Below are 16455 nucleotides of genomic sequence, written 5' to 3'. Positions count from 1 at the left end.
CAATTTTAAATGTAAAGAGGTCCTATTTTTTTTTATGGTTGCGAAGAGGACGAAATTTTGAGCAAGATAGACGTGTTCAATTACAAGTACATATTCGTTTGGTCAACCATACAAGTGATTATTCTTTTCGGGTCAGAAAAAGAATAATAGATAAGAACTGAACCGAGATGCAGAACCAAGCCATCTATAGTTGTCCCAAGGATATAAGGAATATTCCAAATGTCAATAAGGATCGATGGACCACATCCTTAAGTGATTGAAGATTCATTTTTTATAACAACCACTTAGCGTAGTTGGTGAGTTGTGGTGTGCAAAATCCCTTGTTTATTAGGAGGTCTCAAGTTCGAACCTCTTAGCTGCCATTTTGTATGCAAGTTTGGAGAAGCGAGAGAGAAAATAAAGAGAAAAATAGGAAAAAAAAAAAAAGACAAGGGCATGGATGAAATTTCTCATTAAAATATAATATTGTCCAAATTCAAGCAAGAAAAATCGGTCAAAGGGGGTTTCTTGCGCATGAAGAGAGAAAAATAGAAAATGAAGAAAAAATAGAAAAAAAGGCAAGAAAAATCGTGGGAGATCTCTCTCTACACATTTTCTCTCTTCTCTCTCCTCTCTCCTCTCTCCTCCACTTCATCAACAAGATAAAAAAAATCTTTTTTTTAGAAGTTAAAATTGTTGGCTTCCCTCCCCCATTCTCTATATTATAGAATTAACACAAGGGGAGGAGGGGCTTCATTCTTTTTCTAGGGTTTTTTCTTAGTTTCTCTATCTCTTTCTCTAGTTTTCTCTTTCTCTAGCTCTAGTTCTGGATTTATGCTTTAAACACTTTTCTAAGTTCTTTTTATTCAATTAATGCAAGCATTTTTTTTTATTCAATCTTTTATTTTTATTGTGTAAAAAATTGAAGTTGTAATTTTCAAATTCTAGTTCTAGGCTTAATTCTAGGTGACAAGAACAAGCTATGAAGCATGTCTTTCAAGTTCAATTTTTTTCTTCAGATTTGTTTTCTCTAGTATTAGAAATTACAGATTTGGTTCATTCCAGATCTAATTATTAGTACTGGTAGTATCTCAAATCAATCAAGTTTTCAGTTCAAGGGTTGAAGTTCAAGTAAGTAGGTTCATTCAGTAGTCTTCTCTCCCCCCTCTCATTCCCTCTTCTGATTACCCTTTCTTTCTTAATTTAGGATTTTAATTTCAATCGTTACATTATTGCTATCATTTTCCCCCAAGGTTCATGGTTAGTGTATATGTTGGCTTTGCCCTTCCTAGCCATAATTTTATTATTTTTATTTTAATTGTCCCCCTTTTCCTAAAGCCAAGTAGAGTAACCCTTGTAAAAGTGACTATTTGGTCAAGTAGGGAATCTCATATTATGATGCATCCCTCGGGCTAAGTAGAGAAACCTACTTGTGAGTCTCTCTCTAGTTTTATCCATTTTTTTTATTTTTTTTTATTTCAATATTGTTTTTTCTTTTATTGCTTTTTAATTGCGTGGGGTGTTTATTTTCAGCTATTTATTTATTTAATTTTAATTGCGTGGCTTGCGTATTTAAATTCTTAGATAACGAATGGTTAGAACGTTATTTTAGATACATATGATTAGGACGGTAATTAGAATTAGATCACAATCATTAATCGGTTCACTTTCACATTATTAAAAGAAGCAAAAAAATAAAGTGGCTGCTCTTTATGTGTTCGACCCGTAGCTACAATGATCCGTACGCTTGCAGTTACATTTTAAAATCTCAAACAAGTTTTTAGCACCGTTGCCAATGAGACAGTTCCATGTTATTTTTCGCTTTCTTCTGGTAAATCGGAGTGCTTTGTTTGCTTTGTTTTGTTTTTCATTTTCTTTTATTTAATTCCTGAGAAGAACAACTTGCAATCGGTGGAGGTCACCTTGCCTCACAGTATGTTAAAGACAGGTTTTGCCCTGTAGCAGTACCTCAGGAATTGACCTGAGCAACCCCGGATCCCTGCCGGTAAGCTCCCAAAAAGCCAAAAAAAAAAATCAAAAAATCAGAAAAAAAAATTTGCTATCCATTCTTTTGTGGTTGTTTTACTCTAGTTGTGGGTAGTTTTCTGTTGCATGAGTGTTAGTTGGGTACGTAATACTAAGAATCGGTTAGAAAAAATAGATCTAATAAATAGTGACCATATACGTTTGCTATCTTTAAAACCTTTCAATATGGAAGATCAACATCAAAACCCTTCACCTAAATCTCTAAAAGAAAGGTTTTACCCTGCTAAAACAGGCCAATCTTCCTGCATAGTTCTACCACAAGCCTAGGGCAATAATTTTGAACTCAAATCTCAATACATCACTATGTTGACCAATCTGATACTGGTACTTGTGGATGACTCTACAATTACTGTTTTACCCTTCGAACGATATGGATCAGTATCGGATTGGGTTTTGATCCCATCCAATACCCGTTCTGAATATTCCGATAAGATATAAACCAGAACGATACATCCTCACCAATATGGTTGTGACCAGGTTGTAACGAAATGTTTATCTACTTGGTAAAGGAAGTTTTCCGTGGTATTTGCTTCTGCAACGAAATAAACTATAATCTCGAGCTGGAAGTCGTCATCAGTCCTCCCATATTCTAAGTTATCTAAATTCGTATGCTTGTGGATAGAGGTGTCAATCGGTCGGTCCGGCTCGGTTTCGGTGTGAAAAAACTGAAATCGAAATCGAACCAATAAGGAAATTTCGATTTCGGTTTGGTTTTGGTTTCGGTGCGGTTTGGTTTCGATTTGTCTTCGGTTTCTTAAATCGATTTGTAACCGGGTTGGTTTTGATTTTTGGTCCAATTTGGATTCGACTTTCCATACAAATGTATACAAAACTATGCAAATTTTGATTTTTTTTAATGAATTTTGGACTGTTTCGGTTTCTTACCGGTTTGGTTTCAGTTTCGGTCTGGGTTTTGAGCCGGTTTCGGTTTGGTTTCGGGTTCATCCGGTTTTCGATGTGGTTCGGTTTGGTTTTGGGGTTGCAATACTCCAAACCGAACCGAACCGAACCAATAAGGCTTCGGTTCGATTCGATCCGTGTTATTATCGGTTTGGTCTGGCCGGTTTTACCGGTTTGACTTAGGAATTGACACCCCTACTTGTGGATAAGGGGTCGACGGAGGATTGTTTCACAGTTTCTTTCCTTCCTTTATGTAGCCACAAATTTGCGTAGGGAATGCACCTGATTTTCTTTTGATTATAACCCTATGTTATAATATCGTACCATTCCCTTACCCCGAAAAGTATGGCCCGGTTATATAACATAACAATGTTATACAGCTTTATACGACTCAACCATACTAAACCATATCCCAAATTATAGTTTTTTTTTTTTTTTTAAGAATCATTTTAACAACTAAGTCATCCACTAGAGATAATTACTTTTCAGTAAATATTAATGATTTATAAAAAAGTTTATTCAATTTGCCTAATCAGGTTACTTGCGATATATCGTATTATTATTATGTTTTGTGTCATGTTCCAAAGTATCGAAGAGGTTATGACCTTCACCACTACAAAACTTCATAGATTAAGAGATATTATACCAAATACTACCTATTCTACCTATCCGAAACATCAAACAGGCATCTCCAACGCTGTCATTAACCACGATCAACTAAAGATACCACCAGCAAAGAATGTCACCTTCCCCCTGGTACACAGTAATATGGTTTTATATACAGTATGTTGTCAATACCTAGATCGTGATGCTTATGTTCCAATTAAGTTTCATTGAAATTCATATTTTAGGGCTCGATACTACCCAATTATGGGATGTTTCGGTTAGGGGTAGGAGTCCATATACCATACTACGATAAATAGTCATTAATATTAGAACTTAACTTATTTAAGCTTCATCAAATAGGGTAAAGCGGCTTAACATTTAAGAAAATGAAAGGGCTCGAATATCTAAGACACTCTGATAAACGCTTGGACGGCATGAGTTGGGATTGAAATTGTCTGTAATTTCGATCTCGTACAATTCCATGAAATACCACTTTCAGGGGGTAACACGTGTATTGATACCAATGCAATGATCCAGATCTGGTACAACTAATAAAACCTTAAATCAGTGAAGAGTCATTTAAATCAGATCTGGACAATTCGGTCAAGATGATACCATCTACTATATTACTTTCCCTAGAGGACAAGAGATTGGTTAACGTTTCTTTGATTTGAGGGTACATCAAGATTGGGATGGTATGGTTCCGAATTGGTCCGGCTATACACCTTCATAAGTTGTACTTGTACCATGTAGTAATTTTATTGCCTTCACTTATGAGTGTCAAAAATGCCTCTTCAACCCCAATCATCCCAAGGCCGCCCTCACCCCGAACAGGGCTTAAGCTGGGATTTCAAACCATGGGGTTGGGCCTGATTTTAGGTCTCAACCCAACCCATCCATTATAATTAAGTATATAATCGTATTTATACGCTAATAAATATGTAATGGATACTTATAGAAAAAAAATCTTTCATTTTACAGAATATACAAATATACGAAAACTTTGGTTTTGCTGGCCTCTACAGTACAACAAGATCAAGTAACCAAGTAATCGATATTATTTGGTCGGACTAGATTGAGTTAAACCCGACCCAATCAGGGTTCTTATTTGAATAGATTTTTTTTGTTTCCTTTCAGATCGCCACATCAATATCTACATTCAACTAACCAACCAACCATTTTTCTATTTACACTACATTGTAGGAGTATATGTGTATTCGCGTCTTGGCTCGATAACAATTTACACTTTCACCATAATCTGTAACCATTGCATCTTACAAATTCTCAGGCTTAAAGTGAGCGGATTCATAACCTTACTTCCACATTACTCATTCCATTCATATAACATCTATTGGTGAATATAATATCCCATGACAACTCCAATTACAATTAGAAATATGGCATGAATCATTGACAACCCCCAACCCAAACCCAAACCCCATCTAATTGATGTGAAATCAAACCCTCAACATGACTGATACGAGATCATAACATGGTATAATTTGTATTGTGTTTACATCCTTTTGTAACCCTTTTAAAAGACGTCATTGCTTTCTTTTTAGAGTTAAGTTTTCCTGTGCTCACACTGATTCATTTGCCGACGGGTATCAAGAGGGTACATTGGGAAGGTACTAAATTCTTTAGGGAATTGTGAACCCTAGATGATGGATGAACCATCCTCCATGAATTAAGAAAAACTTTTGCATTCCTTAATTTTAAGGAAAATTATCCCCACATCCAACAATGTGTACTCTCTCTCATAACTAACATTCTCTCTCCTCATGATATTTTCTATCTTTCTCTTTAGTCTTGTAATCCTCCTATTGACCAAACCGATTCTCACATGTTGATGGGTGTGTAATCCCACGTTGGGATCACTATTGCTCAATTCGTTTACTGCACGTCACGTTTTGATTCTTTCCAACAAAATAATAGAATTAGAGATATTGATTTATGAGTTTGTGGTAGTGGAGTTCGACTATGTTTAATGATAAAAGAATCTTATATATGCCTTATTCTTCATGGTTAACCTGTAAGTGAACAGTTATGGTATTTAAACATCTCTAATATGATTAGATAAAAAAAAAAAGGGTGACCACAGGAATTCTTCTCCTTTCTGTTCTCTAGTATGTCTCACCTCATTTTCTTTACGTACTAATGTGGGAAAATCTCTCATACCACGTCAATGGTAGGATAGAGAATGATATTATCTATATATGGATCCACGTGGTCAAGGTTGGAGAAAAAAAGCTGTTAAAGAGGTATAGTACACTAGTGTCCTTTGGAATTATTTTTTTTAGTTATAGGGAAGAGTAGCAAAATGGCCCCATGTTGTAAATCCCGTTTATATTTGCCAAATGGTAGTTCATTTGAAGCTCCAAATTATTATATTGGTAGTTCTCGACATTCCCAAATTATTATAAAATTTCAGTCCAATTTAAATTTTTATACATGGAGAAAAGGAGGGCCAAAATATAGCTAAAAATCAAAAGTATGAGCAAATTAGGTTGGCCCCTTGAAAGTTGCCGAGAAACAATTCCGAACAAATAAGTCATATGATGGAATAATATTACCAAATTTGACATATGACTAATCCAAATTTAACCCTACGTATCCATATGGTTAGGACTTTCTAAATCATGTGCCATATGTTTCAAATCAAGTATTCATCTTGTCAAGCATAGCAAGATGGTCATTCACACCCACCTTTTCACATATATTTAAAGATAAAGTTTCCTTTGATTGTGGGTTGAAGTTTATCATGCCATCAAATGGTCCGTAAAATTACAACCTAGTGTGATTATATCCCGGCATCTTTGCTAATAAGATAGCATAAGGGAGGAGAGAGATTCTACCACCAAAAAAAAGAAGATATATACCGGAAAAAAAAAATACATATATATGAGAATGATCCACAATGCTTAATTATATCCCATGGATAGCATACAGGAGGAGAGAGATTCTTCCACACCAAAACAAAGGAGATTATATACCCCCAAAAAAATCATGAGAATGATTCACAATGCCCATGAGCCAATCAGCTCAAAGATTAGTTTCCTCGTAGCAAAAAAGTGAAAAGGTCAATTCTCAATGAAGTGGTGAGAGAGCTCTGAGATATCCTTGAGGAGGGAATTCTTCATGGGGTGATGGGTTTTCATCTAACACAATTTAATGTGTAGAGAGACTGTTTTTTTGCAGTCACAAGGATGATTTGGCTATTACGACCGGAGGGTAGAGATAACATGGTCTGATTAGTCACGTATCGAATTTTATACTCAAATTCAACCAACATATATCTCCATGGAATCTCATGTGTCCATGCTACTCCCACTTGTACCATGCACTCTACATTGGACATTAACTTTTCAAAGCTCTAATTTTCTGTTTGACAAATGGATTAAAATTTGATATCTGAGCAAGAAAACTTGAAACTAAATCTGTGCGCCATTTTATATACCATGTGACAAATATCAAAGGCAATGTTGAAAAGACTTTCAAATCAGACAGTGCAGAAGAATTCATTCTAACCATTTCCTTTACTTGTTTGGCTGTACTTTGAGGTTGAGTGTGGATCCTCTCCAACGCCCCAGTGCGCATCAGATTTCTTGGAAGATCTAAACACGCACCACTAGGTCTAGCCAACCGTCCGATGTGTACTGGGACATTCGGTGTGTTGGAAAGAATCCTGGTGATTTGAAGTTTGACAAGTGGGTATTTCAGTTCCATAAATCATTGTGATTTGGTAGTAGAAAATTCCATCAAAGATTTCAGTTAAAAAAAAAAAATCCTTATGAGGATGAAGAAGGCAACGAAAAAATGAATATTTGAAATTGCATCCTTAATTTGGGCTCCCATTACCGAACAAAGCCCAATTTTTGGAAATTAAACTCCTGGGCTGGGATAGGATTGAGGAGCAGCCCAGGTGTTGTGTGTTTGGGGTTGGACTTGTTACGGAGGACATATATAAGTAACCCCAAGCCCAACATTTCCGATTGGGATGGATCACGTTCAGCGTATCCAGGCCCAAATCTAGCCTAAAATAATGTGTCTGTAAGGCGAGAATTTCCCTACACGATCCACGCAGGAAGCTTTTTCTTAATTGCCCAAAAAACTATAAAGTTGCATCTTTGTTGGCAGTTAGCACTTAAGTTTTATAGACTTGCTTATCAGAATAGATCCTCTGAATGTACAAGTGAAGATCCAACACCTGTTCCTTTTGCTTTTATATATTTGTTCTCGTCGTTTACCTCAACATATATCATTTTAACGAAAAATACCTCGATCTTAGTATAGTGGTGGCTATCAGTCGTAATAGAGTGCTGGTCTAAGTCCAAAGAAGAGGTCACTGATATCATTTTTGACAACCTTGAGAGACATAATATGGTTAAGGTCCAAGCTTTGTGCCCTTAAGCTAGCCTGCCTAACCCATCAACTGAATGGGACCCATGAAACGCCACACTCTAATATCTGTCACATATGTATACAATCATAAAGAATAACAATATTTATTTGTAGGTCCTAGTAATCAAATACTAGATCACCCCTTACAAGATTTAAATCCAGGCTCAGATTCACCACCCAAACAAGGGCACAACCCTGTAACTTTTTGACCCAATAGCAAAGCATATAGGGATGGATACAGATACCCATTGAGAGGAGCAGAAAAAGAGAGATTTTCTCAGCCAAGGAGTCTCTCCTCTTGGCGTTTCATGCAGTTCTCCTGTGTTGTCTTTTCTTGAATCACATGAGGAGATACTCGCATACCATTATGATGAGATTGCTCTCTCTTCTGGTACTTCTGTGTGTATGTGTTTTTTTTTTTTTTTTTTTTTTTTAATCCTTTTATTCCATAGGATTCCTACTACTAGCTTCCAAGTTTTGATGATCTTTACTTTGTACAATCTTTACTGTTAGAGCTTCATATGCTGTAGAGCTCAAGCGCTACCTTCTTTGTCTTGTGCCTTAATACAAAATCAAAAACAATAGATTGCAGCTCTTTTTCTAACCTAGATATATAGCTTGCATGGGAGGATAGAAATACTCAAAATCAAAAACAATAGATTGCAGCTCTTTTTCTAACCTAGATATATAGCTTGCATGGGAGGATAGAAATACTCTCTCTCTCTCTCTCTCTCTCTCTCTCACAGACAAATAATTTCACAATCTCCCACACAAGGATTTACATGGTTAGGCAAGATTGCCTACTTTCACAGTGAGATAAGATCTATTTCACTATCAACGGAGAATAGGGTTATAATCGCTCTTCCTGACACCTCTCTTAGATTACTTATAGAGAAATAATCTTTGCTACAAATATAGTGAAACTCTATACAGATAATTTACCAAAATACCCATATAATCCTTGACCACTTTAACAGCCTTTCGTATCAACCACTCATCCAAGCAACGGAATATAAGACCCCCAACTCTCTCTCTCTAAAAGGACAATTCATTAACAAGAAAACAAAACTACAAAACGATCAATACCCAGAGGCCAGGAGCAAGTCAGGAAAAGAGGTAACGAAGCAACTGAAGAGACCACAGAAACAGAAGGCCTAGAAACCACCTTAGCTAAATGATGAGTATGCTTGAACTTGATCCCATCTCTTTCTTCAAAACAAGAAGAAAACTCCAAATCAGTACAACAGAATAGCCAAATATCAGGTACAAACAACACTTATTGCTCCTCAGTCATGTGGCAAAAAAACTCATCTGCCTCTGCAACTTTCCACGTTAGGACTTAAAGGTTTGGCATGGACGGGAGGATAGAATTAGCTCAACCATAACATTTGTGAATGATCCATGGAGCCAATTAAGTTAAGTGGGCAGTGGCCAGTGGGCAGTGGCCAGTGGGCACTTCTTTGTCATCACCATTAAGTAGCTAGCTCTGATCATCACTATTCCTTACTCCTCCTTATCCACAACTTAGAAGAAAAAGTTGAAACCTCTTTTTGAGTCCTAGTCTAGCTTACTTGGTTTTATTCGGAGTATAGTGCCAGTGGTCACCATGCATGTGCTTTAAATCTCAATTAAATGCAATCTGCCTATATAACCTTATCTTCTTCTGAGTCTCTTGGGCCATCAAACAAGTGGGTTTTGGAAAACTACATAATTTCCTTAACTAGTTTGGTCAAGATGAGTTTCAACAAAACAGTCCAAGACAAAAAACTATAATGCTCTAAGGTGTTGCTTTTTAGGCTAGCAAAAGCTGAAAATTCCATCCTCCCATAGGTAACTGTATCAAAATTCACCTACCTTAAGCCCTGTGGGAGACCAATGTTAATGGAACTGTTGGTTAGATAGGAGACCAACTGGATGAACCACATGAATAAAGACTCTAGCTCAGTGGCATGGACCACTATATTACACCTCTCTTGTATATATAATTAGCTTTTTAAATTTTTACTTTATTCTAAAATTGGAAAAAAGTTTGCCAACTATGATGGACCACTTTATTACATTTCTCTTTTGTTTTGCCTTATGGACTGTTCATCTTGGTCACATTATAAGGTGGACAAGATGATGAAAATTTGGATAGATTATTTATTAAATGTGGGAGAGGGTGTTTTTGAGCAAATGGCATATAGAAGAGCATATCAATGAGGTGCAATGAAATGGTTTTATGCATAGAAGGGCAGCATGATCATTTCACGTGTGTGTGTGTGTGTGTGTGTGTGTGAGAGAGAGAGAGAGAGAGAGAGTGAGAGAGAGAGAGTATATCTTTCCTTCGACTCTCAGAGAACCTTTCCTCATTAAATATAATCGCAATCATGTAGTCTACCTTACATGGGGATTTCTATCTTGATCTATCGATGGTCCTTGTGCCACTTCTAATATGAACAGAAGATTATAGATATTCAAAGAATTTAGAATTTTTAGAAACTCAATTCATGATTAGACGGTGATGTAGACATGTTCACTACATTTGAAATTTTGAATCCCCGTAAAAAATTTTACAATTGCCCAAGAAAAAAAAAATAGTTGGGTCCTCACCTCAGATTCTCATCATTTTTCAGAGTGATAATTTATTATGATAATTCTATTCAAGGTTGTGAACTTCTCTCACAGCTTATACACACACACACAAATCATATAATATAACCACATGGGAATAAGAATATGTATGACCCATTTCCTATATAAAGTGAGGGGGTACGTTCACAACATGGTTATTGGTATTAGTATTGGTGGATGTATCAACTATCACCATCAATACTGATATTGATGAGCTATGGATTGGGCATAAATTTAAAAATACATTGCTTTTTGTCCGACACTCTCGATACGTATTGGCATCAGTGACTGACAGTTCTAATATGTATTGATCAATAGGATATTGATACCTTGATCCATGGTTTACACTAATGGATCTTTTAAATTTAAACTTAAAACATGACTAGATGGGGAAATTTTTTGAGTAAATAATCCAATCAAGATGAGGTTATCTGAACAACACAAATTTGGGCCATGCAGCACTGGTATTAATAAACCCACTGTTTAATTACTTGTATACCCTATGGATTATTAAATTTGGACATCTATCTCAACTGTATGGTTCATCATATATTAGATTTTAGTTCTTGTAATAAATTAAAACTGCTCAAGTTATATTTCAACCTTTACTGGAAAAAAAAAAATTATTTCAACTAACTTTCAAAGCTTGATGTAATTGCAAGGTGTGACAAAAATCAATGTATGTTAATGTGCAATAAGTCCACAAAAGTTGATGCCCAACAGGATTACCATGTGGTGGAGCTTTATGAACCATCAAGATAAGCTTCTCTTGACACTCTAGCAAGGAAATATTTGTCCCATGAACAAAGGGTACGGATGAGTGATAATCAATGGTCATATGGCATTCCCAGCTCAGCTTTGAAAAGTTTTTGAATAATGCCTGACCTACTTTGGAGAAATGGTCCATATATATGAATGATCTAAGATGACCAAAAGATAGTATCTTGGATATGGTTTATTTGATGAAGTAATATCTTGGGTAAAGCTTCAACTTTTTTAAGGATTGAAATTTCGGTGAGGCAATAAAGGAGTGAGTTGGCCAGCCTAGCGACCTCATATCCCTTCTTACATGTAACCTTCTTCAATAAGCAGAAGGAAGAAACAAGCTCCTAGGTCTTGCTGCCTTATGCCAAATAGGGTGCCAATAAGAGGGTGCACATGGGCATTAACAAGGAATTATATTTTTGAGTTTCACAAGGATGATGGCCTCCCCCGAGGCCGCCGCATAACCAAGTAATGTTCATTTCTTACTTACATATTTAATTAGGTCATATCTTCTTAAGAGGTACAGTTGTAAACTAATGACTACCTAACAGCATATATTTATGTATTGGCACAAACTTAAATTTCTTCTCTATTCAATTTATTCTATAGGACAACTTAGATTCTATCCTAAGTTCCAATTTAGTTGGATGGAAGAAAAATGGTGCCATGAATACAATTTTACAAAATTACCCTTAGATATGTTTTCTCCTCTCTCCCACAGTTTAAAATTCCTCATCATGAGGCATATGTGGTTGGACTTATTACTGTAAAATGACATCCTTGTAATTTTAGAAATTTTGTACTCGTTCTTTTCACTATTTTCCTGTGCACTGGACTCACCAATCTTAGTAATATATAGATTAGTTCATGTGATAGAGAATTCTACGTACATCTATCTCAAAGGTCAAATTTTAATCCAAAGGACTTTAATTCAATAAATTTACCAAAATAATATTGTATGTCAATGAATATAAAATACAAAAATTATTAATTTTATTTTTAAAAATTTTAACCACTTTCTATACTTATTTTAAACTAAAATTGTACCAATGAGCGGCTTGCGTAATCCTCACTTACAAGGATATACCCATATACTGTCATGTGATAAATAATAAAATATTATTATCCTTCACTAAGCATAGTGATGCATATATAGAGTTTCCCAGCTTGAAATATACTATTGACAGGCTAGCTAAATGTCACCATTGTTTGTGCAATTGGGAAAAAAGGATAACAGTCTGGGAACTGTCAGGAATCCAAGGAATCCTGATCAACATCCAGAGAGCAGCCCAATGTTAACAACACTGCACTAGGGACATATAGATTCTCCCCAAACAAGAAGAGGCAGTGAATTGGGTTCACTGCCCTTTTCTGGTCTCACTCCCTACCCCAAGATGCTACTGTCTCCCTCTCCTCTGTCCCCAAATTCCAACAAACCAGATTGAACAGCAAGGGATACAAGATTCGGGTCGGGTTCGGATTTGACCCGAATCACTTCATTGCATTACAAGGGAAACAACAAAATCTTGGATTTTGTCTCAAGGAAGGACAACGTGGGGCAGTAACCTGTAGGCTATCTTGCTGTAAGCATATCTAAGTATCTTACTGTGGACATATATAGAAGAAGAAGATACAAGAAAGGGTTGTGATGTAACACCACTTATTTGCCACTCACTCCACCAGACATTCATAATCATGTTTCCTATGGAGTTGTGAGTAGTAGCTAGGGAAGGGGTGGAGGTGGGTCCCCAACACTGTACACATGGACCCATGTGAAGGCCCATGGGCATGCAAAAGGTACCCGAAAAGCAAATTGGACCCATACCCACCTCCTCATTTTCCTCTTACTACCCAGACCCAAGTGTAAAGTCCTAAAGTCAATCTGATTCTCTTTACCTAACCATTCATGGATTGGGGAATTGAACTTAGAACTTTATCTAATCCAGTGACTCTAATGATAAGGCTTCCAGCCTTTCTCCATGAAAGTAAATAATGGTCCCTTACCTAGCTAGTTGCTGCCTTCATCTCTTCATTCACTGCATCATCTAATACTGATCAGAAGATCAAGATGGTCCGGCCAAGAAGCACCTGATCATACTGTTTGAAGATATTCCATGTGGGTCCAATCTATTCAATATCAATGACCAACATAAATATACATAGATCAAAATAAAAGCTTATTATGGTGGGTTGTAAATGTTAAAAAACAAAACAAAAAAACAAAAAAAAACTATGGTGGTATCTCTCCATAATATTCATATACATGAATTAGACTTCCTAGAAGCCTACAATAGCATATAAGAGAACATTTACCAGCCAGCTTCCCAAGAAAGTTGAGGAGAGAAAATTTGAAAAAAAAAAAAAAAATAGAAATAAAATAAAATAAAATAAAAGAGAGAGAGAAAGGGAAGCAATTGGGTTTACAGAGTAATGAAGAACTGATTATTAACCTCCAAACTTGGACATGGACTTCTCCTTCTCAAGGGTCTCAAAGAAGCTGGTAAGAATCTTCATGGCCTTCACTTGACCTTGCAGAGATAATATATAGAGAGCTGTTTCTTCAAAAAGCTTGTCGATCCCAAGTGACTGACCACCAGGGATGATACTCTTCAACAACATGATCCTCTTCTCTATCCCAACCTTCTCCTCATCACCCTGATCTCCACAAGCATTGCTCTTCTGAAGCTTTTCCCTTGTGCTCCTTTGCTTCCTGAGGAGCCTTTTGTTAATGGGCTTGGAATGTCTTCTGCTTTGGAGTAAGCCATTGGAGGACTGGTGAGGTTCATGACCATCCTCACATTCTTGGTGGGTTCTCTTCTTTTCTGCAGTTGGGAATGTGGGTGAGACTACCTCATGATCTTTAGCAGTATCCATGGATGTCTGTTTTGGAGAAAAAAGAAAGAGGGAAAGGAGAAGAAAAGAAGAAGAAGAAGAAGAAGAAGAAGAAGAAGAGAGCAGAGGAGAGCTTCTCCTTGAAGGAGGAGAAGATGGAGAAGAGAGGAATGGAGAGAATATTGAGGGAGAGAGAGGGGTTAAATTATTGTGGAGTTCTAGAAATGTCAATGCCAACGAAGCTGGTCCCACAAAGTTTTGGCTTCCCAATTACTGTTTTTGGATCATTTGTGAACATGGAGGATAGATGATAGTGTTGAGGGTTGATAGTGTGTATTTTAGCTTTCCTTTAACCCAGCTTGGCTCACCTTTCACGGCTAGGGTTGGCTATGGCTATATGGCTATGGCTACTTGGCTAGGTTATGAGTTTCATCACCTGATGCTGATAGAGAAATAGAGAATTTAGAATTCACAAATCAGCAGATGGGGCTGCTCATAAAGTCAACGTATTTTACTTAGAGCCACGTGAATGTCAATTAAGAACAGCGAATAGGGCCATAGGGTGCTCACAAATAACCAAATGAGAGAGGTTTCATAATCCTATGAAAGGAGAGAGAGAGAGCGAGAGAGAGAGAGAGAGAGAGAGAGAGAGAGATGGGTTTCATGACTAAAGGAATAAGGATCACCACCTTATGGTTTTTTACATTGGACTAAATAAAGGAGCCTTTCACATTGGTTTGCTTGAGTAGAACCAAGTTAACGAATTAGAGTGAGGAAAAATATGATGTGAACCATGAGGGGACGAAATGGAAGAAGATAGTGTCCTCCTTTGTCTTATATTTCTTTTGGTATTTATTCTTGGAATGCATTCTGAGATTTTAAGAACATGTAAAAAATTATGTTGTCTTTCACAATCAAAATTGATTTCAAGTATATCTCCAAGAGTCTTATGGAGATCATGGATTGGATAATGAATTATACTAAAAATTTCATATTATTGAGGAAAGGAGGGGTAAAAATTCGATAATGCTAAAATTACATATGTGATATCACATGGTCATTCAGTTGTTGGATAATAATTTTTATTTTTATACCCTCTTTTTTACGTGTTTCAATGCCAAATTCGACAAAATTTCATCTTCTCATGGGTCATTCTAGTACAACTTAACTCCACTAGCTCTTCTGAATAGTTTCAAACTATTTTGGTTTTCTCACTGCATTGAATTTGTAAGAGAGGGTAAATTTTGTTGAAATTATTAACACATATTTGATTTTTAACAGTGATGATTTAATTTAAAAAATAAAAAGATAAAAATAGAGGACAACAGCTGGAAAGGTTTGAGGCCAACCCAAGTCACACCTAATTGTATAAGATCCCATATTAAGCCACCAAACCTCATTTTTTTAATGTCTCCAACTTTGATTAAATTCCTCATTTAATGTTATAGTTTAGGTTTTTAGTAATTATGAGCTATAACTTGAAAAATAGTTGAAAAATTAATATCTTATAATATGTTTGAAGAAAAGTCCAATAAGGATTGAGGATCGCTACTTGGTCACTCCATGCTAGCACTTGTGTCGATAAGAGAGCATGCATAGACATCCACCCAAAGGGGCAAGGGCATCATTTCGAGGCACCTGTGAGAGAGTGTAGGGAGCATAATTGGATAGCTATCTTTTCCCTCACAGTTTATTAATAGAGATTTTATTTATTTTTTTATTTTTTTGGTGAAGAAACCTTAATAGAGATTTATGTCCTAGTTTTTGGTAGTTTGAAAGTATAATTAGATTGTCATTTGCACTTATATATTAAGGTTATATCTAGGGGCCTATTACATTATGAAGAACATGTTGGGTCTTATGATTTAGCATTTATTTTCAATTATTTCGACCTTAAATTGAATATAAAATATAAGAATTTAAATTCTTATTCAGCCTATGATCAAAATTTAGGTCAGAAATGGTTACAATATTCTAACATGCCCATTCTAGAGGGAAAATTGAGGACACCACATGAAAGAAAAAAAATCTACTAGGATTTAGATGGACTGTCAATCTAACTTTTACATTAAGGGTGTTAATCCATCCAAAGTATTGGCCGCATCATATCTTTAAGATGGTTCAAATGGTTGAAAAGTCAACATAAAAATTCAAAGGAAAAATGATTTCTAAAGATTGACTTTTCATATACACCATTTAATAAAAAAAAATTTAGAATAATATTTTATATAAAGAGTAGTTAATCCAACTTCACAACCCACTTAGGTTGATATGTTTCCAACAAATTAAGGCCCACTACAAAGGTAAAAGCAT

General features: G+C 36.0%; 1 protein-coding gene across 1 annotated transcript; it reads right to left on the bottom strand.

Moving 5' to 3' along the window:
- Positions 1 to 13532: 13532 nt before the first annotated feature.
- LOC122069860 (transcription factor PAR1-like) lies at positions 13533 to 14297 on the bottom strand. The gene has a single exon (XM_042633946.1). The coding sequence runs from the start codon at positions 14182 to 14184 to the stop codon at positions 13756 to 13758; it is 429 nt and encodes a 142-aa protein (XP_042489880.1). The 5' UTR covers positions 14185 to 14297; the 3' UTR covers positions 13533 to 13755.
- Between the last annotated feature and the right edge of the window lie 2158 nt (positions 14298 to 16455).

This window comes from Macadamia integrifolia, unplaced genomic scaffold (genome assembly GCF_013358625.1).
Source record: "Macadamia integrifolia cultivar HAES 741 unplaced genomic scaffold, SCU_Mint_v3 scaffold741, whole genome shotgun sequence".
NCBI lineage: Eukaryota > Viridiplantae > Streptophyta > Magnoliopsida > Proteales > Proteaceae > Macadamia > Macadamia integrifolia.
This window is presented reverse-complemented; position numbering and strand designations above follow the sequence as displayed.